This window comes from Leopardus geoffroyi, chromosome E3, assembly GCF_018350155.1.
Source record: "Leopardus geoffroyi isolate Oge1 chromosome E3, O.geoffroyi_Oge1_pat1.0, whole genome shotgun sequence".
In the NCBI taxonomy this organism is placed as follows: Eukaryota; Metazoa; Chordata; class Mammalia; order Carnivora; family Felidae; genus Leopardus; species Leopardus geoffroyi.
In genome coordinates, this window is record NC_059340.1 from 22,078,757 (window position 1) to 22,103,668 (window position 24,912).

Here is a 24,912-nt window from a genome sequence, read left to right on the forward strand (position 1 = left end):
GTCGCTAAACGATCACTGTGGTGGTGGCATTATCATTACCATCATTCCCATTTGACTGTGGAAGGTATGGGCACTCATATTTGCAGCGACCAAGCAACAGCACTGGGACTCCCAAGTCAGATGTCTGACCCCAGAGCCCTGACTCAGCTCGTACCGCATTCCGTCTCCTTCTTTGCCTGCGGTGAACCTTAAGAGGCCTCCAGCCCTCGGGTTCTTATCACTCAGCCTTATCACTCAGGAGCGTGAGCTCGGTTGTGAGTCACACACATCAGACCATGTTCCAGGCAGTACTGACCCAGCAAGGGTGCGGCCACAGCCCGTTCTATGGGAGCACCTCTGTTTTTGCTACTGCCAGCCATTTACTGCTGGACCCTCTTTCTGTCGTGCCCTGGTGGTTACCGCGCCACCTGCCAGCTTCGGTCCTCTGACCCTCCTCCCTCGGGGGTTCTTAACCCTCGCTGTACTTTGGAATGGCCGGGGAAGCTTTACAACAGAATGCCCGGCCCTACCCCCTAGAGGTTCCATTCAGTCATTCCGGCTTGGGGTCCGGGTATTAATCTTTCTGAAACCACCTTGGGATGTCATAGAATTCGCACGTTTTAAGTGCAACACTCGGTGATTTCTTTCTTTCTTTTCCTTTTTTAATGTTTATGTTTATTTTTGAGAGAGAGAGAGACACACAGACAGACAGCGTGCAAGCAGGGGAGGAACAGAGAGAGAGGAAGACACAGAATCCGAAGCAGGCTCCAGGCTCTGAGCTGTCGACATGGAGCCTGATGTGGGGCTTGAGCTCACGAACTGCGAGATCATGACCTGAGCCGAACACAGTCAGACGCTTAACTGACTGAGCCACCCAGGCGCCCCCAAAACTCAGTGATTTCTTAGCAAACCGACAACATCGTGTGACCGTCACCACAGTCTGATTTTACAAAAGTTCTCTCACCCCGATGAGATCCCTTAGGCCATTTTAGAGTCAGTGCTCAGTTCCACCCCTGCCCTCAGTTAACACTAATCTGCTTTCTGCCTCTGTAGATTTGCTTTTTCTGGCCATTTCATACAAATGGAATCATCTGGGGGTGGCTGGGTGGCTCAGTCAGTTAAACTCCAACTTTGGCTCGGGTCACACTCTCACCGTTAGTGAGACCGAGCCCTGCGTCGGGCTGTGTGCTGACAGATCGGAGCCTGGAGCCTGCTTCGGATCCTGTGTCTCCCTCTCTCTCTGCCCCTCCCCTGCTCGTCTTCTGTCTCTCTGTCTCTCAAAAATAAATATTAAAAAAAAAAAAAATGGAATCACCTGTAGTATTTTTAAAGCCCCCAGGATTATAATGTGTAGCTTTGGTTGAGAATCGCTGTTACCTCTTGGATTTTTCTTTTTTTTTTTTTTTACTACTGTTGCCTAGATTCACAGTGGCTCAGAGAAATCAATAGGCGCCTACAAGGGCTGCCTTTTAGATAAGCTGTAAGCGTAATGAGCACTTCAGATAAGCCGTAAGCCCAGCGGGTCCTGGACTGAGAGTTCAGTGATCATTTATAACCCGCTTTTTATGGGAACGTGCTTTTCAAAGTCCAAATGTGCTGACTTAGGGAGAAACATTTGGAAAAGAGCTTGCACAACCTGTCTTAAGATGCGGAGTGCCTCCCTGCCGGCGGCCACGGCACTGAGTCAGAGCCGAGCCCTGAATTTGTGTGGCCTTGCCTTTGGCACTCCTGCTTTACATTTTCTTGTGTATGGCCTTTCGCCTCCGCCTGACTTCTTGCCCGGCTGTGGCAGTAAACTGAATCCCCCATCCCAGAACCCCCCCCCCCCCATAGGATTTACCTCCACATGCTTTGTCCGCATTGAGATCCTTTACAAAATATGTCTCACATATTTCTGCCTGCTTCCGTACATTTTGAAATCTCAAACTCAGCTGCCTCAGGCCCAAGCAGGTTTACTATCTAAATGACTCCCCTGGGGAGACCACTGCAGGGACTTGCACAGTGTCCCCGGCAGCGAGCTTCCTTCCGACTTTGCCACGAGCAGAAATTGTTGGTGGAGCACATGGTTACAGCAGGGACAGCAAATAGATTCCATTTCGTGTGCCAGAGGGGAAAAAGGCCAAGTGACCAAACAAAAAGCTGTGGGATAAGCTTACGTGCGTAGGAAGACAATAAAACCCAATTCCGTTTATCTGAGAATATAACCTTTCATCTTATTGACTGGAATTCAAATAATAATATAGAGATTCAGTTAAGAGCCATCAGGGTTTTGTTATCGTTGTTTAAGGTAAAAAATAAACGGTATTAATCTTAGAAAAGCTATAAATATGAAGGCAAATGTGTACGTAGGTATATGTATTAGGTATATACAAATAGGTATTAGGTATATTTCACCCATCCTATTACCAAAATACTTTGATCATTTTCCCTCTGAAAAATACCCTTTTTGTTTTCAGTGTTATGCGGGGGGGGGGGGGGGTCTTCTGTTTTTCTTTTCCCATACTTTCCCTTTAGAAGTCTATAAACCCTCTTTTAAGTCTTTTAAAACTACTTTTGGAATGTGTAACAAATTGTTTCATTTATAAAGTGTCATAGGGTTCCTTTACTTTTAAAATCCAATTAGGTAGACTTCAGATCACTGCCCAGAAATTTAAGAAGACAGCTAATCTAATGAGACAGAACAGGAAAAACTCACCCAGTAGTTCCCTGGCTCACTGTGAAATCAGATGAGTGTGTCCAGACTGGGCACAGAGGCTCAAGTGGGTTTTGTAAAGGCTTGTACCAGGAGAGGACAGCGTTGCTCAAAATCTGGTTCCCGGCAGAATGCATCTGGCCGCTGTCATTTCCCTGCAAACATAAATTTCATTGCAGTCGGTGACCATGTATGTCTTTGCCCTGTAGACCGTATTGAGACGCCTCAATTGATTGGTCAGAGTTTATATTCTTTCTCAAACAGGCACTTAAATATTTGCAGGTAACCAGCATTTCAAATCAGTTTATTAAAAATTCTCTCCATGTCTCCCCCCCCTTTTTTTTTTTTTTGATACACCCAAGTGTGATGGTTGAAGTGAAAAACCAACAGAATTATGAACTCTCGTGTGGCTTGGTCAACCAAAGCCGTCAACACCAGAACCTTGGGGCAGTGGGAAGGCACTGATGTTTGAAGTTAGTGTTGGCTCTCGGGCCGTGTGTTTGCCATCCCTGGGGAGAGAGGGACTGAGTGGTAAAAGGTGAGCTTTTGCTCTCGGGCTGAGAGTGGCTCAGAGCTGGTGAAATCCCGAAAAGCTAGCGGCGCCGCTTGCCTTCAGAAGAGCAAGTTGGGAACGCGCAGACATCCCCCTTCAAAGTAAGAAGAATTGGGAGTGATTAGAAAAGATCGAAGCTTCTTGGGAAACCACACTGAACCGGTACACAGATCAGAGGTCAGCAAACTATGCAGTTTTAAATGTTTGGGGAAAAAATCAGGAGAATGTTTTGTGACATAGGAAAGTTATGTGAACTCACATTTCAGCGGCCAGAAGTCACGGTTATTGGAACATGGCCAGGTCCATTCGTCTGTATGTTGTCTGTGACAACCTCTGTGTCTCAGCAGCAGAGCAGAGTAGTTGCAGCGGCAATGGTGTGGCCTGCAAGCCCGAAATATTTACGATCTGGCCTTTCGGGAAAAAGTTTGCCGACGCCTGACCCAGGCAGTTGTATTTATTTAGAACTTGTCCTGACATAGGTATATCGGTAAGGATCGGGAAGAGAACAATAGTTACAATATTTCAGTGCACTTTGGGGAGGGGAGTGGGTGGAGGTGGGTAGGGGGAGGAGAGACATCACTTCTGATTTCCGCCTGTCACCAATGTCCCCAGCATCGGGCTGTGCCTCACATTTGGACTGTATCATCACAGTCAGCCACCCCCGTTCATTTTAGCAGCAGCTTCTCAAACATGAGGTGGGACTTCGGAGAAGGCCGGCTACACGCCTCCAGACCGGCTTCACATACCAGTCCTCAAAGTGACTCCAGAAAGCCTCCTTGCGAGGTTTGCACCACACCCCGTGAGGATCACTGGTGTGCAGCCGGGTTGGCACCCTGGTTGGTAGGCAGCCAGAGAGTAAATATTTTGAGCCCCACAGGCCGTCTGGTCTCTGTCGCAGTAACGCCACCCTGCCGTTGTGATGTGAAAGCAGCCATAGATGATGTATAAACGTATCAGCCTGGCAGTGCTCCAATCACACTTGATTTGTGCACACCGAAACTTGAATTTCGTATCATTCTTGCGCATCATACGTATGTTCCTCTTCTGAGTTTCTTTCCCCCACCCCCAGCCATTTTAAAGTAAAAACCATTAGCTTGCCATACAAAAATAGGCAGTGAGCTAGATTGGATCTGTGGGCCATAGTTTGCTGACCCCTGGTAATATGGGTAGTTTACTTGCTGTATTTTTTTCTTTCATTAAAAAAAAAAAAAAATTAGCTTTGGAAGGCACTATCATGTTTTAATTTTAGTCGCTGTGGATTTTACTGTGGAAGGCAATTCTACGCACACGTCTGCTTTTCTGCCTACTGCTATTGAATTTTTTTCTTGCTACCTCTGTTGAAATCTACAAAGACCTTTTTTTCAAACCATTCTCTATTGTTGGGACAGCCATTTGCTTTTTCATTAATGCATTCAGTGTGTATTTACGAAGCACCCACAATGGTGTGGCAGGCAGGTGGCAATGGCAAGCCGGGTGCTCCGGGGAAGGGGCAGTGATGGCCGAGATAGACTTGGTCTCTGCCCCCGTGGATCTCTCTGGCTCGCAGGGAAGAGGTCAGTCACGCACAGTGCTTGGCAGATCACAGCATGCATCGAAGGTGTGGACTTGAGCATTTATTTCCACGGTCCCATAATACGTGCGTTATGCAGGTGGACGCGGCCCACGTGCAGTAGTCTGTATCCTGGGAAACAAGGTGGTGTTTCACATCAGTGGCGTTGGGCATTTGAGTGTACTGATGGCAGAAACTTCTCCAGAAATCCGTCCACAATTAGAGTTGGAAATTGTCACGCCAGTTGGAGATTTTCCTTTGACCCTGTGTCCTAGGGTAAGCATCTGTCTTTCCGGGTAAGTTGAACTGCTTCAGGTTGGGGGCGTTTCCATTTTCTTCTGGCCCAGTAAGAGTGAGACTCCCGTTAGGCACGACTGAAAGGCTGGCCATTACCACAACCAGTCAAGGGAACCGGGGAAGACATCAAGGCCTGCACAGCCCTGCCGCTTGTAGGTTTTGGGGATTACAAGGGAAAAAGTTAATGCTTTACCAATAAGTAATAAATTTAAAAATCCTGCCCTATGTAAGTAAGCCTTGTTGGAATGACTAGTGAGATTGCACAGTGGCTTGCATAGGAAAAAACAAACCCCAGAGTAAAATGGTGAGCCGGAAGTGCTTTCCTGCTTTGTATTGTTTTCCCAGTTACAGACAGGAAACATTCAAGTGTGTTTTCAAGCACAGAACATTGGACACAAAGAAGTCTCTGACGAAGCAGAAAAAAGACCCGTATACAAAAAGTTTAGGTCTGTCTGTGGAGCAAAATGTCTGATTGAAAACAATCTGATTTAGCAAGTGTTTTTTTTAATCGTTGGCTTGCGTTGTCTCTAGGTGCCTTGATAAGCTTAACATATTGCTCTCCCTCTTTGCTTTATTCATGAATTTTTTAAATCTGATCAAAAATCACATCTCAGGGGCGCCGGGGTGGCTCAGTCGGTTGAGTGTCCAACTCTTGATTTCGGCTCAGGTCATGATCTCGCGGTTCAGATTGTGAGATTGAGCCCTGCGTCAGATTCTGTGCACTGATCTCGAGGAGCCTGCTTGGGATTCTCCCTCTCTCTCTGCCCCTCCCCTAGTCACACTCTCCCTGTCTCTCTCAAAATAAATCAGTAAACTTAAAAAAAAAATCACATCTCAGTAAAAACCAAGTGTCTGTGGCTAATATACTCTTTGAATGGGCACCGTGGCCAGTATTCTGAGTAATTGCTAGACTTTCCCTGGGTAAAAATTCTACTGGCAAATTCTCTGGTAAAGATGAACACTCCCAAACAGTTCAGCATAGAAAGGGCTGAGCCTTGGACCAGACACAGTGATGAGAAAGATCGAGTCATTTGGAGCACATATTGGGGGAGGTAGGGACCATGGTGGTTCCCTAAAATTAAGGTGGGGATAGCATAGACCAATGGGGGTATCTTTGTGTGAAGGAGCCACCCCAGTTTGTATGTTACATTCCAGATTCATGATTCGTCACGAAAAGTAATCTTTCCAGATAGCCTGTATTCATGGTTTAGACGACTTAATGTTATTAAAACCTCCATACTACCCAAAGCTGTCTACAGTTTCAGTACAGTTCCTATCAAAATTCTAATGGCATTCTTCATAAAAAAAGAAAAATAATTGTAAAATCCACATGGAATTTGAATTGCAGAACTTTAGATGTATTTTCTCTTCCATACAATTTGCTTAATAACATTTTCTTTCTGGGGGTGGCTGCTGGCTCAGTGGGTTAAGCGTCCAACTTCGACTCAGGTCATGGTCTCACAGTTCATGAGTTCGAGCCCTGCATTGGGCTCTGTGCTAACAGCTCAGAGTCTGAAGCCTGGTTTGGATTCTGTCTCCCTCTCTCTGTCCCTCACCTGCGCGCGCGCGCACACACACACGCACATACTCTCTCTCTCTCTCTGTCTCTCTCTCAAGTAAATAAACATTAAAAAAATTTAAAAAATAATTACATTTTCTAACTTTCTTTATTGTAAGAATACATTAAATAATGCACATAACATATAGTACATGTTAACCAACTATTTATGTTCTCAGTGATGCTTCTGGTCAACAGTAGCTACTAGTAGTTAAATTTTCAGGGAGTTAAAAGTTACGTGCCGATTTTTCACTGCACAGGGTCAACACCCCTAACTCCTATGTAGTTCAGGGGTCAGCTGTATATTACAAAGCAGTAGTCATCAAAATAGTATGGTATTGGCATAAAAAAGATACATAAATGGAACAGACTAGAAAGCCCAGAAATAAATCTGATTAAGAAGAGATATTGGATCTCTTTCTAAAATTAATTTTATCAATGTAATATATGGCCTTTGTAATATAGTGTCCATAAAGGCAGGAAACATAGTGTAAACTTATTTTTAAGCAGTATGTTAACATTTTCATATAATATGTTCCACATATATTTCAGTCTCCAGATAACTTATTAGGTGAAGTACCTCTAAATCGAAAGCAAAAGGTCTAGTTGGTAAAATGAAAAAAAGGATAATAAATATATTGATTTACTTTGTAGTTTTTACACTTTTGTATTCTTATATAGTTTTGTGCAGACTGGCAGTTGGACTCATTGTTTTCAGTTAGAGTTATGCTTCACTTGAAACCATGTCAAGCATGTCACTAAAAAATGTAACTAACGTACTATTTTTTAAACTTTGAAACTAAGTATGCATATAGTCTAAAAAGTCAAATATAATAGTAAAAGGCTTATTACAGTGGATCTTCTCTCTAGTAATCCCACTCTCCCACTTGAGATTCTCTAACAGAGGAAGCTGTTTTCAAATTTCTGTTTATTTTGGCATTTACTCATGTCTACATGTATAGATAATATATAAACAGCTATCCTTCAAGTCATCAAGTTTTAGTTATTACCTATTGGCCCCCTGTCATGAAAAATGAGGGCTTAGTGCTCATGTGTGTGATTAGTGTGAGATCACACACGCTTTAGTGTATGATTTCCCTCTTTGCTTCTGCTCCCTTATCCTTGCAATGCACTTAGAGTACAATTTTTGGATATATTACTGTTTGGCATTTACATTATTATATCCAATCAATTATTTGCAGCTAAGCATAGTAATGCAGTATGATTCTTTCTGATGGGCTTTTTGTTTTTCCCAAAGTTAACACTTGCTTTGTTTTTACATTTGCTTTATTATTTTTGTGGCTGTTGCAGTGCTGTGCTCACTCATAAGTGTTTGACAGCCCCCCCCCCCCCCACACACACACACAAAGCCCCGGTTTGTATTATTTGCATTTCTTTGTGTTGTATTCGAGTTTTCATTTCAAATGACCAGTGTGAGGTCACTGAACAAGTTGCTGAGAAAAGATGTACACAGTTGGTTTTCCTACACCATTGAGCTGTTACTAACTTTCTCATACCTGCTAACGGCCCACATTCGGGTTTTGAAATTAAGTTTTTCTCTTCTGTTACATTTTTTAAAAAATTCCATTTTGTAAAAGGACTTATTTGCTCTGAATCTCTTCTTTTGAATTTTGAGTGTTTTAAGAGGCCTTGAGGGCTTTTCTCTGTGTATACTTCTACTTACAGAAGGCAGAGATTTCAGAGCTCTGGCCAGAGAAGATGAGGCGGAAGTTACACAATCTCGTGGTGGCATTTTGCTAGAGGAGGGACAAGGCTATTGGCGAATAGGAGTTAGGGTGAAGCTGTGGCGGTCTGCGAGGCTGACTGTCGGAGTTCTTTCTGAGGCTGGTTGCTTGAGCTGCTGGTCAGCTGGGGCCCTGCTCCACTTCCCTAACTGGCATGACTACATATGTTTGGCGCTTCAGCAATGCCTGGCACCATGTATGCCAAGCAAGGGCTGGGATGGCAGATTTTGGCCCGCCGCTTGCAGGACTTGTTCATGGAATTTAAAGGCGGCCTCCTCTGAAAGCTGGGGCCTCGACCTCATCTCCAGGCCCTGCCCCTGCACACCAGGGAGGTATCTGAGTTAGGTCAGAGTTCTGATTTCCTGCAGAAACTGATGAGTGCGCCATTCCCATTGGCATCTCTGAGTTACGCAGGGCACCGCGGCAAAAACTGGTGTTGGAATCCTCTGTGGCAATGCCGGCTTTTACTTGACATGCCATGGCCCAAGCGTGGGCTGGAAGCGTGCACCACCATGCCTCATGCAGCTGGTGCTGCTCTGAGCTTAGCAGCGTTTGAAGGTCCTTCTCGGGGGTCCTATCAACTTGCCCGCCAAACGGCTTTTCCTTCTCGTGCATTAGATTCATTCAGAGGCAAGATGATGCAGCCTTCCATTCTGCAATATGTCTTATTAAAAGGCTTTACAATTCTGGTTCATTGATGGTCTGCCTTTCTCCCCAGCTCCCCCAATGTTCGGGGCTGAAAAAGACTTTTTTCTTGTCCCTTTAAAAGTTTCCTTGTTCGAGGGCACCTGGGTGGCTCAGTCAGTTGGGCGTCCGACTCTGGATTTTGGCTCAGGTCATAATCTTGCAGTTTGTGGGACTGAGCCCCACGTCGGGCTCTGTGCTGTCGGCATGGAGCCTGTTTGGTATTCTTTCTCTCCCTCTCTCTGTCTGCCCTTTCCCTGCTTGCATGCTCTCTCTAAATAAATAAATAAATAAATAAATAAATAAATAAATAAACACTCAAAAATAATAAAAGTTTCCTTGTTTGTTTCAATGGGAATTGGGCAGGGGTGTCAAATGACTCGACTTAAATCACTGTTTGAACCAGAAGTCCCACTATGGCACCTCGATTGCCATCATTCTGGGTATTACATACAGCAACAGTGCTGCCCCTTTGGACTGCAGAGGAGTCCTCGGAAAGTACCGTGATCTGGCAACTGAGGCTCGAGCAACTCAGGATGTTCCTCTGCCGATTGATGGCCGCCAGGTCGGCTTTCTGGAAAGGTCTACATAGTTAATGATAATTGGAAAGCATGAGTGGGAGAAAGCTGTGAAAATACTTTGTTTCTTTTTCTTTTTTTTTTTTTTTTTAATTTTTTTTTTTTTTCAACGTTCATTTATTTTTGGGACAGAGAGAGACAGAGCATGAACGGGGGAAGGGCAGAGAGAGAGGGAGACACAGAATCGGAAACAGGCTCCAGGCTCTGAGCCATCAGCCCAGAGCCCGACGCGGGGCTCGAACTCACGGACCGTGAGATCGTGACCTGGCTGAAGTCGGACGCTTAACCGACTGCGCCACCCAGGCGCCCCACTTTGTTTCTTTTTAAAGTAAAGATAAGGTGCCTGAAGGAAGGAGTACTCAGTTGTTAACTATTTGTGTGTGTATTATTGAATCACGTTCCTGGATTTGTGACAAACTTGTTTCAGTAAGGCTATGAAGCTCAGAAATGATCGTTTTAGGAACTGAAGGTTCAGCTTCTCTACAGCGGTCTTTCTTTATTTTATTTTTTTAAATTTATTTTAAGTAGGCTCCATGCCCAATGTGGGGCTCAAACTCATGACCCCCAGATCTAGAGTTGCACATTCTACCGACTGAGCCACGAGGCGCCTCTAGAGCAGTCTTTTCTCCAAGGGTGGCCTGTGGGTCTCGGCCATGGAATTCTGGGAGACAAGGGCCTCTTAAAGAAGCAGGATCGTGTTCCAGACCTGCTTTTGAACAGAGGTGAGGCCTGGAAACTGGCATTTTAAATCCGCACACTCCCCACCCTCAGTGATTCTATACACGCCCAGGTCTGGGAGCCACTGGTCTTGAGGCTTTGTTCTTGTTTGGGGTTGCTATTCTTTGCAGACTTTTGTTTGCTGGTTTTTTTCTTTGGTTTTGCTCAAGGAGCCCTCTGATTGGTGGAATTTCCACATTGGTGGAATTTCTCCCCATGTTATCATTCATTTCTTCCTGTTTTATTTATTTTTATTTTTTTATTTTAGAGAGAGAGAGAGCGTGCATACACAAGCGGGAAACGGGGGGAGACGGGGGCCGAGGGAGACGGAGAGAACCCCAAGCAGGCGCCACCCTCCACACAGAGCCCGACGTGGGGTTTGATCCCACGACCCTGGATCATGACCTGAGCTGAAGTCAAGAGTTGAACGCTCGACCGACCGAGCCACCCAGGCGTCCGTCCCTAGCTGTTTTGTTTGAAACTCTGGGATAATAATTATTACATTTCACGAGTTCCTTTGCATTTCTGGATTTCTGACTCTGAGCTTTTCATTTTTTCCCACAGAGCTGAGAAAACAGAAGTCCTCAGTGAAGATCTGTTACAGGTAAAAAATAAAATCTTCTTAAAGTGCTTTGCTTAAAGAGGAAAACAAAACAAAGCCTCATCGGCGAGAACTGAAGCAGATCTGTGCACGTACGTCTGTGTGTATGATCTGAGACACGATGAGACTGATCGGCATGGTCCCGAGCAGGAAAGAAAAGCAGTTGGGTTGCACGGTGATGAAAAGGGGATCTGGAACTTCGGTGTCATGTTGTGAAGTTCAAATGGGGCTGTCCTGCTTTCAAGTGCCAGGTGTCGGGGTGGGGTGGGGGAGGCGCTGGCTGGCCTGGGCCGTCCACCGGTACTGCAGCCTGGTCACGGGTCCCGGGCAGGCTGCGGGCCTGTCGCTCGCTGCTATGACGGTGTCCTTGATGGGACAGGCCCTGCCAGCAACAGCCTAGAGTTTCCACTTCTTGCCTCTCATGCTATCATCCTCCACTTCTGGGCTGAGTTGGCTCCTGAAGGACTTAGAGTCTCAGTGACGGTGACCAGACCTGTCAGAACCACCCTGAGGCCCTGAGGTGGCCTGTTATCAGCCTGGACTTTTCTGCCCTGCAGGAGGGATATTTCCTGCAGGGACCTCGGCCGGGGCCACCGCACTTCGTCTCTCACAGGCTTCCCTAACTTTGGGGCTGGGGGTTTCTTCCAGAAGGCCTGGGGCCCTTTGTACACATCCCTTCACTCGGCCTCAACCCCGTTCCGTCTCCGCCCACCCCAGAGCACGCCGGGAAAGACAGAACCCTTCTGCACTGAGGTTTCTCTTAAGCCTCCTTGCTTGTGTCCTTGCTTCTCATTCCATGACCTTCGGCAGGTCTTTTCACCCGAGCCCCTGAAGACCAGCAGTCTGCTCCCGGGTGACTTTCTGTCTCTTCCCACAGAGAGGAGCTGGCATAGCTTAGAAAAATGGTGCCATGCCAGCCCATGTCAGAACATGCTTCTAAATTATGACAGCCACCTGCAGGTAGAAGATTCTAAGAGCACGTTTGTTGTTGTTGTTGTTGTTGTTGTTGTTGTTGTTTAAGGACCAGAAGTTTTTATTAAGAGTAGGAGGGTTTTTTTTTTTTAAGAATTATTAGATAATCATATTCTTTTTTTTTTTAATTTTTCTTTTTAATGTTTATTTTTGAGAGAGAGAGAGAGAGAGAATGTGAGCAGGGGAGGGGCAGAGAGAGAGGGAGACACAGAATCTGAAGCAGGCTCCAGGCTCTGAGCTGCCAGCACACAGCCCAATATGGGGCTTGAACTCCTGAACCGTGAATTCATGAGCTGAGCCAAAATTGGGCACTTAACCAACTGAGCCACCCAGGAGTCCTGACAATCTTATTCTTAGTAATATTTGCTCATTGGCTTTTATCGTATATTTCAGCTTCACTTTCAGACTTTCAGAAATGTTGCTTGGGCTCGATAACCTTTAACTAGACTAGGTTTTCACATCAGTGTTCTCTCTCCCACATCCCACGTTAGTAATAAATATGCACAACCTCCTTGAACCCTTGAAGCCCCAAGCCTTGCAGGCAGTTTGAGGACTGCAGAATTCCCACAGGAGGCAGGTGGCAACTGTCTGCTCCTGTCCCTTTCTTAGAACATCCACGGGGGCCTCAAGAGTTTGCCAGTTTCAAGGAACGCCTTGTTTCATCATGCAGATGCTTACCCCCCCACCCCACCCCACCTCCATCTGCCATTATTGCCACAGGTGTTTCCCCCTTCTTTGACTATAAAGAAGAGAGTCCTGTTTGAAAGTGTGGAGGCTGGTGCCTGTCTACCCAGGTCTTTCCCTGACTGGCTCTGTGGCCTCAGGGGATTACTTAACTTCCTGTGCCTCAGTTTCCACTTCTCTAAAATGAGGATAATGGCGGTATCCACTCCATCAGATCATTAGCAGGAATTAACAGGTTAAATGGGAGAACACTAGGGATGGATCCTGGGCCATAGACATTTTATTTTTTGTTTCTGGTGTGAGATTTCCCTTCACTTAGTCTGTGTGCTCCCTGTTTGATCTGTGAGAGCAGTTCAAATGGCTCTATTTTGCCTCTTATTTTTTGCTCATGAGTTTGTTGTGCTTGTGTGGAGTTTCCCTGGGAGGCTGTGAATCCCAGGAGGATGAGAACTACAGCTTATTTACTGTTGTTTTTCTGATACCTTGCACAGGGACTTAATACATGTACTTGACCTTTCAGCAAATATTAAATGAACACCTTGTGTTCGTGTTCCAGACAGTGTTCCGGGTACCTGGGATAAATCCGTGCACAGAACAGACCAAGGTCCCTGTCCCCCAGTGGACTTTATAATTTTCTAGTGGAAATTAGAATCAAAGCCAAATGGAGTTTTGTGGGGTTTTGTTTTGTTTGATTTTGCCTGTTTTTTGTGGTCAGTAAAGAAGTGCATATTAGTTTTCCAGTGTGTTACAATGTGGTCATTATAAGATGAGGGGTCGGTGATGTGGCCTCTGCTCCTTACATAAATGTGCCTGCTCGATCAGGGCCCTGGTAGTCGGGCCTTGGCTATAAAGAAAAGCTGTGGGGTGGCGGGGGTTGGGGGGGCAGCGTGGTGCGGACCTTCAGGAGAGAAGCATAGAACCATGTCATTGGGTAAAATGTTGTGGGGTAAAAATGCATTCTGCTTTGAATTTGTTGATTTTTCTTTAAAATAGAAAGCATCCCTGAGGGCCTGCACTCATTCTTAATGAGTCATCAGAATACACATTTTTGGCATTCCTTCCTGTGAAAAGCAGCTCTCTTTGCCATAAACAGCCATATCCCAGCAATAATATTTTGGGAAACTAAATCTTGATGCGTGGGTCCCCTAAGTCAGTGTTTCTTGCAGTCCATTGTGCTTTAGGGGTTTAGTTAAAACCAAAGCAAAAACAAAGACAAAAACCCACCCTAACCCCAATAAAGAATAATTTTGAAAACAACTGACTTTGAATGGAAACTGTGGAGCCTTGATTTGGACTCTTCTGTCTGATGTCCCGTGTGTGGAAGGCTCTGCCACTATCCACAGGGGATGGCTTCTGACAGTCCCGTGGTTTTTCCACTTGGCTGTGGGTCTGGGCCTGAGGTGTTCATCTGCGGTTCTGCAGGCTGGCGCCGGGCCTTTGCAGGGAGCGCATAGCCCGACTGCCGCCACCCTTCCTGATAGGAGTTGTGGCCGTGACCGCGCCCCCTCCCTGCACACACACTTAGCCTTTAGGAGATCTAAACCCCTCGGTGTAGGAGAGGTCGGCAGTTCTGAACCAGGGGCCATTTCGTCCACTGGGAGGATATTCATCAGTGTGTGGAGACACTTCTGGTTGTCACAACTCGGAATGGGGTGCACCTGGCATCTAGTGGGTAGAGGCCAGAGAGATGAGGCTAAACGTACCATATGCACAGAGCAGCCCCCCTGGTCCCCCGACACACACACCCAGAATTGTCTGGCCTCAAATGTCAGTAGAAAGAAACCCTGCTCTAGGGGAATGGAGACCATGGGCATTTACACCAAGAGCTAAAAAGTTAGACCCCTGCGTGCTGCTTCTACCTACATGCCAATGCCACGTAGGAAGAGATGTGTTCTGAAGCCTTGCTGATGGCTCGTTTGTCTCATTTGTCAGATCGAGCGGCGCCTGGACACGGTTCGGTCAATATGCCACCACTCCCACAAGCGCCTGGCAGCATGCTTCCAGGGCCATGGCCCCGACGTGGAGAAGAGATACGTGAGTATCGGATGTGACATGGGGCCACGGCTGTTGGGTCTTTCTTGTGTCTCCGTGAGGCTCTTCACCCTTCGCTCGCTTGGTTTTTCCCAAGCAGCGTCAGCACATTTGCCTGCAGATTTGTACCTCGTACTGCCATTTACTCTCCCGACACCTGCCAGACCAGAACATTTTTTTGTGCTTCAGACGTGGCTGTGCTGAAGGCACTGCTCACACTGCATTTTCCCCAGGTGCTTTTAAAGACTCGATAAGCCATTTGTCATTGATAAGAGAATAGAGATGTCTGTTGGGAATGCTTTGATGGCAAAAAGCTGAAAGCCTGTCTTAAACGGACTTAGAAAATGACGCAATTTATTGGTCTTCTAACTGAAAAGTCCAGAAGCTGGGATAGACTTGAGGAGAGGCCTGGGCTAGCAGGTCAGTGGTGTAAGCAAAATGTCACTCTTTTTCCTTCTGCCCCCTCTGCCTTCCTCAGTGTCTGCTTTGCCCCTAAATGGGCACCTCCCGTGGCTGTGGGTTGGCTACCAGCAGCTTCCACCGGCTACTTGCTTCCTTGTGCATGTCCAGCAGAAGTAGAAAGCACGCTTTCCAGTGGGTTTCTTTAAGGGAGTGAGAGAACTTCTTTTTCCAAGTCCTTGGCAGGTAGAAATGGCCTTCCGTTGCATTGGTCTGTATTGAGTCATATTCCCCATTCCTGAACATTCCCATTCCACCCTGGCTACCTTGGGTAGGGGTGAGGTTGGGAGGAGGCGGGATGTGCTGGTTGGCTTAAGCTAATCAGGGCCTGCCCTTAGAGCGTGGGCTGTGGAGCTGCCTCTGTAGCTCACAGGCTTTATTTAGACTGGGGTGGACCCGAATGAGAAGTCAGGACACTGTCCTAAGAGGGAGAGGGATGGCCTCGAGGAGAACCACCGAACATCTGCTCCAGGATACATTTGTCTGAAGCATCCGGGTCCTCTTGTGCCACCAGCAGAGCACAGCCACTCCCCGCCGCCAGGCAGCCCCATCCTTGGGTTTACAGGTTCCCAGCTTACGAGCACATGCTAGCCCTCGGAAGCCCACACAGCATCACGGTGCTAGCTGCAGTGGCATACGGGGAAGCTGTGATTTGCCGTGGTGTGCTGTGGGACACCCGATGTCGCAAGAGGAGAACCGGTATGCAGGTGACCTGTGTCACCCTTCTCTCGGATTTCCGACACACATCTGAGAAGGACGTCCCAACGCCAGGATATTCCTCTCTCGTGCAATACTTGGTTTGCTGCAGTAACAGGTATCAGAGGGCGGACGTTTGCCCACACCTACGGCTCCAGGAATGCTTGCTGCGTGTCCTGTCCGGCAGAACCGGACCCAAGCCACCGGTCCTGTCCCCACGGCTCTTTCTTGTTCTCTCGCTGTGGCTTCTGTTCTGCCTCCCCTTTCAACATTGTTTCCTAAGGCTCTGTCCTCCTCCTCGTTGCTCCCGTCACATTCCTTGGGCCACCTCTTCTGTCCTCGTGGCTCCTGACTGGTGTGTTGATGCCAGGGACGTCTCAAGCATTTCAACCAAGCAAAACACTTCTTTCCCTAGATGTCTGTTTTGGCATGCGTCACCAGTTCTTCATTGTGCATGGACTCTTGAATTCCACCCACCCTGTTGTGCAAGCTAGAAACTGTCGGCTTACCTTATGCTCCCTTTTATTGTATCCTCACCCTCCCATGGCTGCTTGATTAGCAAGGCCTGTGATTCTCTGTGACTGTCTTTGGAATTCCTCACCCCCGCCTCATCTCTGCCACCTTTGCCTGGAAGCAAAACCTGATCCCTTTCACAAAGGCGATGATCGCAAAACCTGGATGGTGCAGTCACCTCCTGAGCTTTGTTTCCTGCCTTTGATTTCCTTCTCCTGCAGCCTGGCTCCAGCCTGATCACCAGAATTGTTTTTCTGAAATACAGATAGATACTGACATCCTCCTGCCGAAAAAACATCGTAGCTTAGCGGTTCTCAACAGGGGCCAGGATTACACTCCTGGGGATACTTGGAAATACATAGAGACATTTTGTGTTGCCATAGGGACCGGGGGACACTACTGGCATGTAGAGGGTGGGGACCGAGATGCTGAACATTCTGCAGTGCCTAGGGGCATAGTTCCACACCGGAAGTGGCCCCTAACACCAGTGGTGCCTCTTTTGAGGGGCACTGGCTGGCTCCCATTGCCAGGATTGAAAGTCTGAGCTCTTCATTAGCACGAGGAACCTTTCATAATCCCATCCTGTTTCCTTTCCCCTTATCCAGTCCCATTGTCTCCCACTTCCGCCTGCCATACGTCTCTGTCCTTCACATTGTTGTGTCCTGTCCATTCCTTTGACTGCCTTTTAAGCAGGTGTTTATCAAACACCTACTGTGTACAAGTGCTGGAGATAATAAAATGAACAAGATGTGGCCTCCGCCTTAAAGGTGCTCACGGCCTGGCAGGGGGAGATACACACAGATGCATAATCCTAAAATGACATGCCAAACAAAGTGTGCACAGGGTGTTACAGGAGGACTGAGAATAGGCATCACAGGAGGAGAGATGTAGTCAGGGGAGGCTTCCCAGAGGAGGTGGTAGCCCAGCCATAAACGAGGGCAGTGAGTGGCAAGTGACCAGCATATTCTAGGCAGCAGGATGCAAAGGTCATTTCTAAAACCTGATGCCTTGGGCTTCCTTTTCCAACCTCGAACAAAAAGTGCCAAAGACAGGCCTCTGAGGCTGTCTACACTGTGCATGTGGGAGAGAGTAGACACCATGGAAACGATAGAAGATGGGTGACCACGGCGGTCAATATTGTGGAAGAAATGACAGCAGTCTCTAGCACTCTAGAATACACAGGAGGAGCCTCCCAACGGTCCCATGAGAGACCCCCCACGCATGTGAGGAGGCAAGAATCGTGTGGGATCTGGAGCGGCTGCCTTTTGGGCAGTGGGCATGCATTTCGTAAATTATGGCTTTAGATCTTTTTAAATGAATCCCTGGTGATTAAAAAAAAAAAAGCTGTTCATGCCTAGGAAGTGCTTAGCCGTGTTTGTGGAGGAGTATGTTGTTGGTGGATAGCATCCTCATAGAAGAGCATGGGGTTAAATAAGCGGGATGTCCTTATTTATGTACATCAAGATGCAGGACTGTTGTGGCTTGGGGTCAGGGCATGGAAACCACAAGGCTGTTTATAGCTGGGAACTTGAATGATTTTGTCAAAGTAGACTCTGCTCTTTATGATTTTGGTTCCGAGCTCCAGAGTTGCACAAAGTGTATTTCTCCAGATTATTGCACTTATCCTAGATTTAATTTCCCTTATAAAGGCAGCATGACTAACATGTATGAATTATCCTCATTATGACAAGGCACATTGCCCGTTTTCTCCTATCTTCCTGATCTGAAAGTGCAGAAGCTGGCAATGTCCCCTTGTGGGGCAGGGGATGCCTGATATTTACTTACGTGAAAATAACTTGGGAGGATGAGAGGTGGGTAAATAGAATTGTTATTTATTTTTATTTTTTATTTTAAAGTTTATTTTTGAGATTGAGAGAGAGAGAGAGAGCGAGAGCATGAGTCGGGGAGGGGCAGAGAGAGAGGGAGACACAGAATCTGAAGCAGGCTCCAGGCTCCGAGCTTTCAGCACAGAGTCCGACGCAGGGCTCAAACCCATGAACTGTGAGAACATGACCTGAGCTGAAGTCGGACACTTAAACGACTGAGCCATCCCGGTGCCCCAGTTGTTTTTATTTTAAAAAAAAATTTTTTTTTTAAACGTTTTATTTATTTTTGAGGCAGGGAGAGATAGAGCATGAACAGGGGAGGGTCAGAGAGAGGGAGACACAGAATCTGAAACAGGCTCCAGGCTCTGAGCTGTCAGCACAGAGCCCGACGCGAGGCTTGAACTCACGGACCGCGAGATCATGACCTGAGCCGAAGTCGGCCGCTTAACCGACTGAGCCATCCAGGTGCCCCAGTTGTTTATTTTTATTTAAAAAAAAAATTTTTTTTTAAACGTTTTATTTATTTTTGAGGCAGGGAGAGATAGAGCATGAACAGGGGAGGGTCAGAGAGAGGGAGACACAGAATCTGAAACAGGCTCCAGGCTCTGAGCTGTCAGCACAGAGCCCGACGCGGGGCTTGAACTCACGGACCGCGAGATATGACCTGAGCCGAAGTCGGCCGCTTAACCGACTGAGCCACCCAGGTGCCCCTGTTGTTTATTTTTAAATTTCAATATACTGTTTCAAGTAGGCTGCATATTTTTTTTTTTAATTTTTTTTTTTTCAACGTTTATTTATTTTTGGGACAGAGAGAGACAGAGCATGAACGGGGGAGGGGCAGAGAGAGAGGGAGACACAGAATCAGAAACAGGCTCCAGGCTCCGAGCCATCAGCCCAGAGCCTAACGCGGGGCTCGAACTCCCGGACCGCGAGATCGTGACCTGGCTGAAGTCGGACGCTTAACCGACTGCGCCACCCAGGCGCCCCAGTAGGCTGCATATTTACATGGTCAAAATCCAGAAGATACAGAAGAACATAAAGTGAGATCTCTCACCACCCTGTCCCCAGGCACCCTGCTGCCCTCTCCAGAGTGACCAGCATTAGTAGCTTCTTGTATAGCTTTCAAGAGATATTCTCTACAATACAAGAAAATACGGTGTAAGTGTATCACATGGAGCCCTTTAAAGCGGGAGAGGCAGGTGATATGCTAGAGGTCAAGGCACAACAATGCCACAGCAAGGTGGACCCTGTGTCTTTGACATAACAGCCCTTTCTACTGGGGAGGCAAAATCATGGGGAGCATTGCCACATTGGCTACATTTTGAAAAAATGTTTATTCATTTTTGAGAAGGGGAAGGGAGGTGCAGAGATGGAGGGGGAACAAAGGATCCAAAGCAGGCTCTGTGCGGACAGCAGAGACCAATACAGGGATCGAACTCATGAACCGTAGGATCGTGACCTGAGCCAAAGTTGGACGCTTAACCGACTGAGCCACCATGCGCCCTGAATGCATGTTTTTGTTTGCACGTTATATGCTATAACCAACCCACTTGTACTTGACAGGCCCTTTCTACCCTTATGAGATGAGCCATCAAGCAGTGGTGGAAAGAAACTGAACTGGGGCTCAGGCCCGTGGACACAAAGGTCTGGCTCTGCTGCCCCTCACTGGGGTGCCCAGCCAGCCCACCTGACCACCCTGGGCTTCAGGTCCCTTGACTGTACAATTAGAACATAAATCAGATGATCCTTATGGTCATTTCCAGCTGCAAAACAAATCTCTGATAGGAAAATCGCTTTGTGATTAAATTCCTTGAAAATTTTTCAGATATTTAGCCAGACGTTTTTAGATATTAACTAGAGCTAGGCCCTTATAATTACAGCTAGGTTAAGAGCCTGTTTAAGAATGAGTATTCTAGCAAAAGTTCTTGAAATTGAGCATTTTCTTGCATTTATTTGTTATGATAATCAGAGAGTAAGATCTGTGTCTTATGTTCCCAGGGCTTCAGACACAGTATGTACTTGATTAGTTAACAAGAACAGTTAACAGCTACCCCAACAATAATACTAGCAGCCAACACCTACTAAGTACGTAGCACATGCTAGGTACTTGACGTTGAAGATCTCCTTAGATGGGCAGACAGCCCTAGGACACCCTTGCTGTCATCATGCCTCGGTATCATCCAGGCGTGAGGACGTGGACATAGAGGTTAAGTCACACAGCGCACATGTTTGAGACTGGATCCTGAACCCAGACAGTCTACCTCTTACCTGTGCAGTGTGCCTGTAGGACAAATCACCGAATGATGATCTGCGGCTGGTCATTGAGAACGGGTATCAGTAATAATGAAAACAACACATTGTCTTCTGCCTTCCAGAAAAAACTCCCTCTGACCGCTCTTGCTCAGAACATGCAAGAAGCATCGACTCAGCTGGAAGACTCCCTGCTGGGGTAAGAGTGGGCTGCTTTCAGAGAGCGAGCCCGCTAGCCTGCGCGTCAGCGGGAGCGGGTGGGCGGGTGCTGTACGCGGCAGGCATCTGCGTGACAGACGGGCCGTGAGCGTGACGGTGTGGCTCATGCTCCAGGAGGAGAATGGCGCAGTCTCCATGGGAAGAAGTGGGGTCTGGGCCCCCGGGATGGCAGGCAGTCTTCCCTTTAGCAGGAGCAACGCTGGCTTCCGATGATTGAAAGGGCCACTGGCGAAAGTGATCCATAGGGTCATTCTTTATTCCCCTGAGCCTCGGTATAAAGAACATGTCCCTTCCCTGAGCAGTCCCGTCCAGTCCTTAAGAGCCACCTCCTTTGAGGGTGGCCACCGTAATATCAATGGTGGTTGTCTCAAAATCTTGTGTTTTCTGAATTATTTGGATTTTTTTTTTTTTTTGCAGTAGGCATGTGTTCTATAAATAATTTTTAAAAATCTAATCATGAAGTTGTTTTTACTGTAAGAGGGAAGGTTAACCCTTCCTTCCACCTGCTTCTACATGAGTCTGGGGGCCTTTGAGCCAATCTGCTGTCTCTGCTATACTGCTCACTCTGCTTCCCAGCTGCCCTGGGCTTTGGACTCCACAGCCCCCTTTCCAGGGGCCTGTTATACTCCATGCCCTACAACGCTACCTGTGTTCTTTTTTATTTTGCAGTTTATTTATTTATTTTGATGGGGGGAGGGGCAGAGAGAGAGAGTGAGAAAATCCCAAGCGTGTTCCACACTATCAGTGTAGAGCCCGACACAGGGCTCGAACTCAGGAACCGTGCAGTCATGACCTGAGCCAAAACCAAGAGTCAGATGCTTAACTGACTGAGCTACCCAGGCACCCCGTAACTTTGTCCTTTCCAGGATGATAGTTTCCCCCCACTCTTCACCCTTCCTCCGTCCTGTCCATGCTCCCATATTTTGGAGTAATGGTCCTGGGAAGAGGGTGGCTGGTGTGTGCATGCTGGCACTCCTGGTCCTCCCGGCTGATGGAGGGAGTCCTTGCTCTGCACTAGCACTGCTCTACGTGTTTTCCATGTACTCACTCGTTCAGTCCTCAAGACAACCTACATTCTACCTCCCATTGAAGAAATTGACAAACAGAGAGGGTGAGTCAGTTGCCCAAGACCCCACAGCTGGTGAATAGCAAAGCCCGTATTCAAACCCAGGCAGCGTGGTATCGGAGATCGTGTTCTTAATGACAGCACCATGGCCACCTCATGCCAGCGCCACACACGTTGGTCATTTTAAAAGGACCCCGTGGGGATCTCGAGGGGCAGGGCGAGAAGGAGAGGGGTAGGAGGAGAGAGGGAAGGACAGAGTCAGAGCAGCCGTTTCATTCGCACGCGTCCTCGGTGTGACGTCAACTGCGTGCTCCCAGGAAAACAAAAGCAGACATGGTTTTCATGCAACATGTCCCTTGAGCTTAGCCCACCATCCCCAGTAGAAAACCAGCACTTGCATTAACTCCGGAGCAAACCCTACCTTGGCTGGCCTCACTGACAGACATAAAACAGCACATAACGAACTTTACATAAGGTTCTAAAGAATTCCAGGGTTATTTGGAGAACATTTGGTCTTCCCCTGAAGCTAATCCTAGACTCATCACCTCACTGTTCACACACATCCCACACACGTACTCACAAAGTGTATCTGAGAGTGCCTTTTTCACGTTAGAGCACAAACCCGTGGGCTTGCATTTTAGGCGATGCCCCAGACTTACCACGTTTTTAAGGTTCTACCGTGTAGCACCCTAAGGTGTCCCCATCGTGTAGAGAGCTGGCCGAGTATGGTAATCGGGCACCTGGTTTAATGAGCGGATGCTTGTTGTGGGGGTATCTTGTGTTTTTAAAGGAAGATTCTGGAGACGTGTGGCAATGCTGAGAACCAGCTGGCTCTAGAACTTTCTCAGCATGAGGTCTTTGTTGAGGGAGAGATTGTGGATCCTCTCTGCAGCATCGCAGAGGTGAGTGCTTCTGCCAGGCCGCATAGAAGAGCCAAGACCGGTGTGGGCTGCGTGGTGAATGGTTCGCTTGGGTCTGCAAGTTTCATGACAATCGGTGACTTCGACATATGCTTCCTTTTGGAAATGAGGGGAATCAGTTGAGGGTACAAAATCCTATGCCTCAGGGGGAAAAATGTAAATAAATACTGCCTTTTCAGATGTTAAGGTAAAAACCCCGAAGCTTATCGCATTCGGTCTGTGGTATGTTCTTCTTTCTAGTTGGAGATTCCCAACATCCAAAAACAGAGGAAGCAGCTCGCTAAATTGGTGTTAGACTGGGATTCGGTCAGAGCCAGGTAAGGTACGGATGAGAGGAAGACCACTCAGTGGACAGCATGCAGGTTTCCAGATTCACGCACTTGACCCACAGACCAAGTCGCACCCACTTACACCTGCCTCGAGGGCCCATTCTCCCAAGTGTGGCAGTGGGAATGATGTTAGAACGTCCTGTTCTAGGATAGTGGAGTGTAGGAATAAATAGACCTGTGATCTTAGCAGTTCCTGAGGGTCCTGCCACGTCCAAACCCTGTGTGGTTATGATACTTTCATGATCGAATGCTGCGCCCAAAGGGAGAAAACTCCCCGTAAAAGTAAGTAACCATCCCAGAGGGCTGCCGACTTGTGGCCTGCTGCCAGATGACTGTCTGTGGTGCTTCGTGGCAGGACTCCAGCCCAGCTCTGTCCTTGAGGGCATGTGTATCCGTGACTTATGCGGCTTTCTCCGTGGATGAGAATAGGGAATATCTATGGAGGCAGCTGCCGCCTGCCCCGACCTTTCTCATGCTTTACCACAAGAGTTGGCAAACATTCCATAAAGGGCCGGATAGTAAATATTTTCAGCTTTGCAACCCAGATGGTCCCTTTTGCAACTTTTCAACTCTGCTATTGTAGTGTAAAAACAACCCTGGACCATAAGTAAATGAAAGCCTGACCGTGTTCCAATAAAACTTTAAATAAATAAAAAAAAAAAAAAAGGTGGCTTTGTTGATTGACCCCTGTTTTGTTAGCTCTCACTTTTTCTTCTTTTAATTTTTTTAAATTACTGCAGTGTAACTGACACATGATGTATTAATTTTAGGTGCACAACTTTGATTCGACAATTCTGTATGTTACTCAGTGCTCATCACGATAAGTGTGGTCACCATCTGTCACCTTGCAGTGTCCTTACAATATTATTGACTATATTCCCTTTGCTGTACTTTTCATCTCCGTGACTTGTTTATTTTGTAACTTAATTCTCACTGCAGTCCTGTGAAGCAGAGATGACCATTTCTCTCTGGCAAATGGATGGAGATATAACTGTCATTTACTAAGCTTCTACCTGTCAGATGCTTTTTTTTTAAAACAGATTTAGAACATCTGTAGCAATGCAACATGCAGCATTTCCTCGTTCCTGAGATGCCGGTGACTATCCGTGCACCACTGACTAGATATCTCCTTGGGGGAGGGGTGAAGAAACACCACTCCATTAAATGTACAGGTCACTCGTTAAGACATGTGGTGATGTAGGACATACTGAGATGTTAGAGGGTGCGTCTAAGAATTAACACATGGTAAAAATAATTGCCACCACTTACTGGACACTTGCCGCGTGCCAGGTATGGAGCGACGGACATGACGTGTCACCTCCTCTGATTCCTCCACCAGTTCCTGTTCATTCGCTCATTCATGTTTTCGACAGATCTCGATCGGGTGCGTCCTGTGTGCCCGACTCCGTGCTGGGGACTAAATTCAGAGGCCCCCTCAGTGAGGACTGGAGAGGGAGCAGGGGTTCTGTTCTCTTGGGAGGAGACTCCTTTTCTAGATGAGAGAAGAACCTGCACAGATCCTCTACATGGCTTGCTTCACGCTTTGTCATGTGTACATCTGTAAGGAGAATCCCCGAGCTGGGACCAGGAGTGGGGCCACCCTGAGGTAGACTTTTGCTCAGGATAAGGAAGAATGTTCTAATGGTTCGTTAAACAAGGCCGTGAATGCTCCCTCCCCGGAGCTGGTTGAGCGACATTACAGGTGCTTGTGCCCCAGGAATTTTACGTCTACAATACAGGTATCCCAGAGGGGATTTCAACACTGATTCTTGATCTGCGTTCAGGATCTTGTTCACTTTTAACCAATCAAAGCAGGTATCAGAGAAGCACACAGTTGAATATTTCACCTTTACTTATTCCTGTGGCTTTTCCCTGGGGGAAAATGATAGTACCTAATGACTAATTACTACCTAATTCCTAAGGAGGAATCCCTAATGGGGCAGATATCATATGCACACACATGCACATGCATATCGATTTGTTCTCGATTCCTT

The 24,912-nt window shown here is 47.1% G+C and overlaps 1 protein-coding gene across 10 annotated transcripts in view; it reads left to right on the forward strand.

Annotated features, from left to right (window-relative positions):
* ARHGAP17 (Rho GTPase activating protein 17) overlaps positions 1-24,912 on the forward strand; it is a 141,762-nt gene that overhangs the window by 76,068 nt on the left and 40,782 nt on the right. For 5 of the 10 annotated variants that reach the window (XR_006708347.1, XM_045461595.1, XM_045461586.1 and 2 more), the window contains exons 2-6: positions 10,917-10,956; positions 14,542-14,643; positions 20,510-20,583; positions 22,460-22,571; positions 22,830-22,906. Coding sequence is in view for 9 of the 10 variants with exons in the window: in XM_045461595.1 (XP_045317551.1) it covers positions 10,917-10,956; positions 14,542-14,643; positions 20,510-20,583; positions 22,460-22,571; positions 22,830-22,906 (405 nt within the window). In the remaining variant the exon portion in view is untranslated. Of the gene's footprint in view, positions 1-10,916; positions 10,957-14,541; positions 14,648-20,509; positions 20,584-22,459; positions 22,572-22,829; positions 22,907-24,912 lie in introns of those variants that run through there. The other 5 variants (XM_045461593.1, XM_045461592.1, XM_045461590.1 and 2 more) reach the window with 3 other exon arrangements.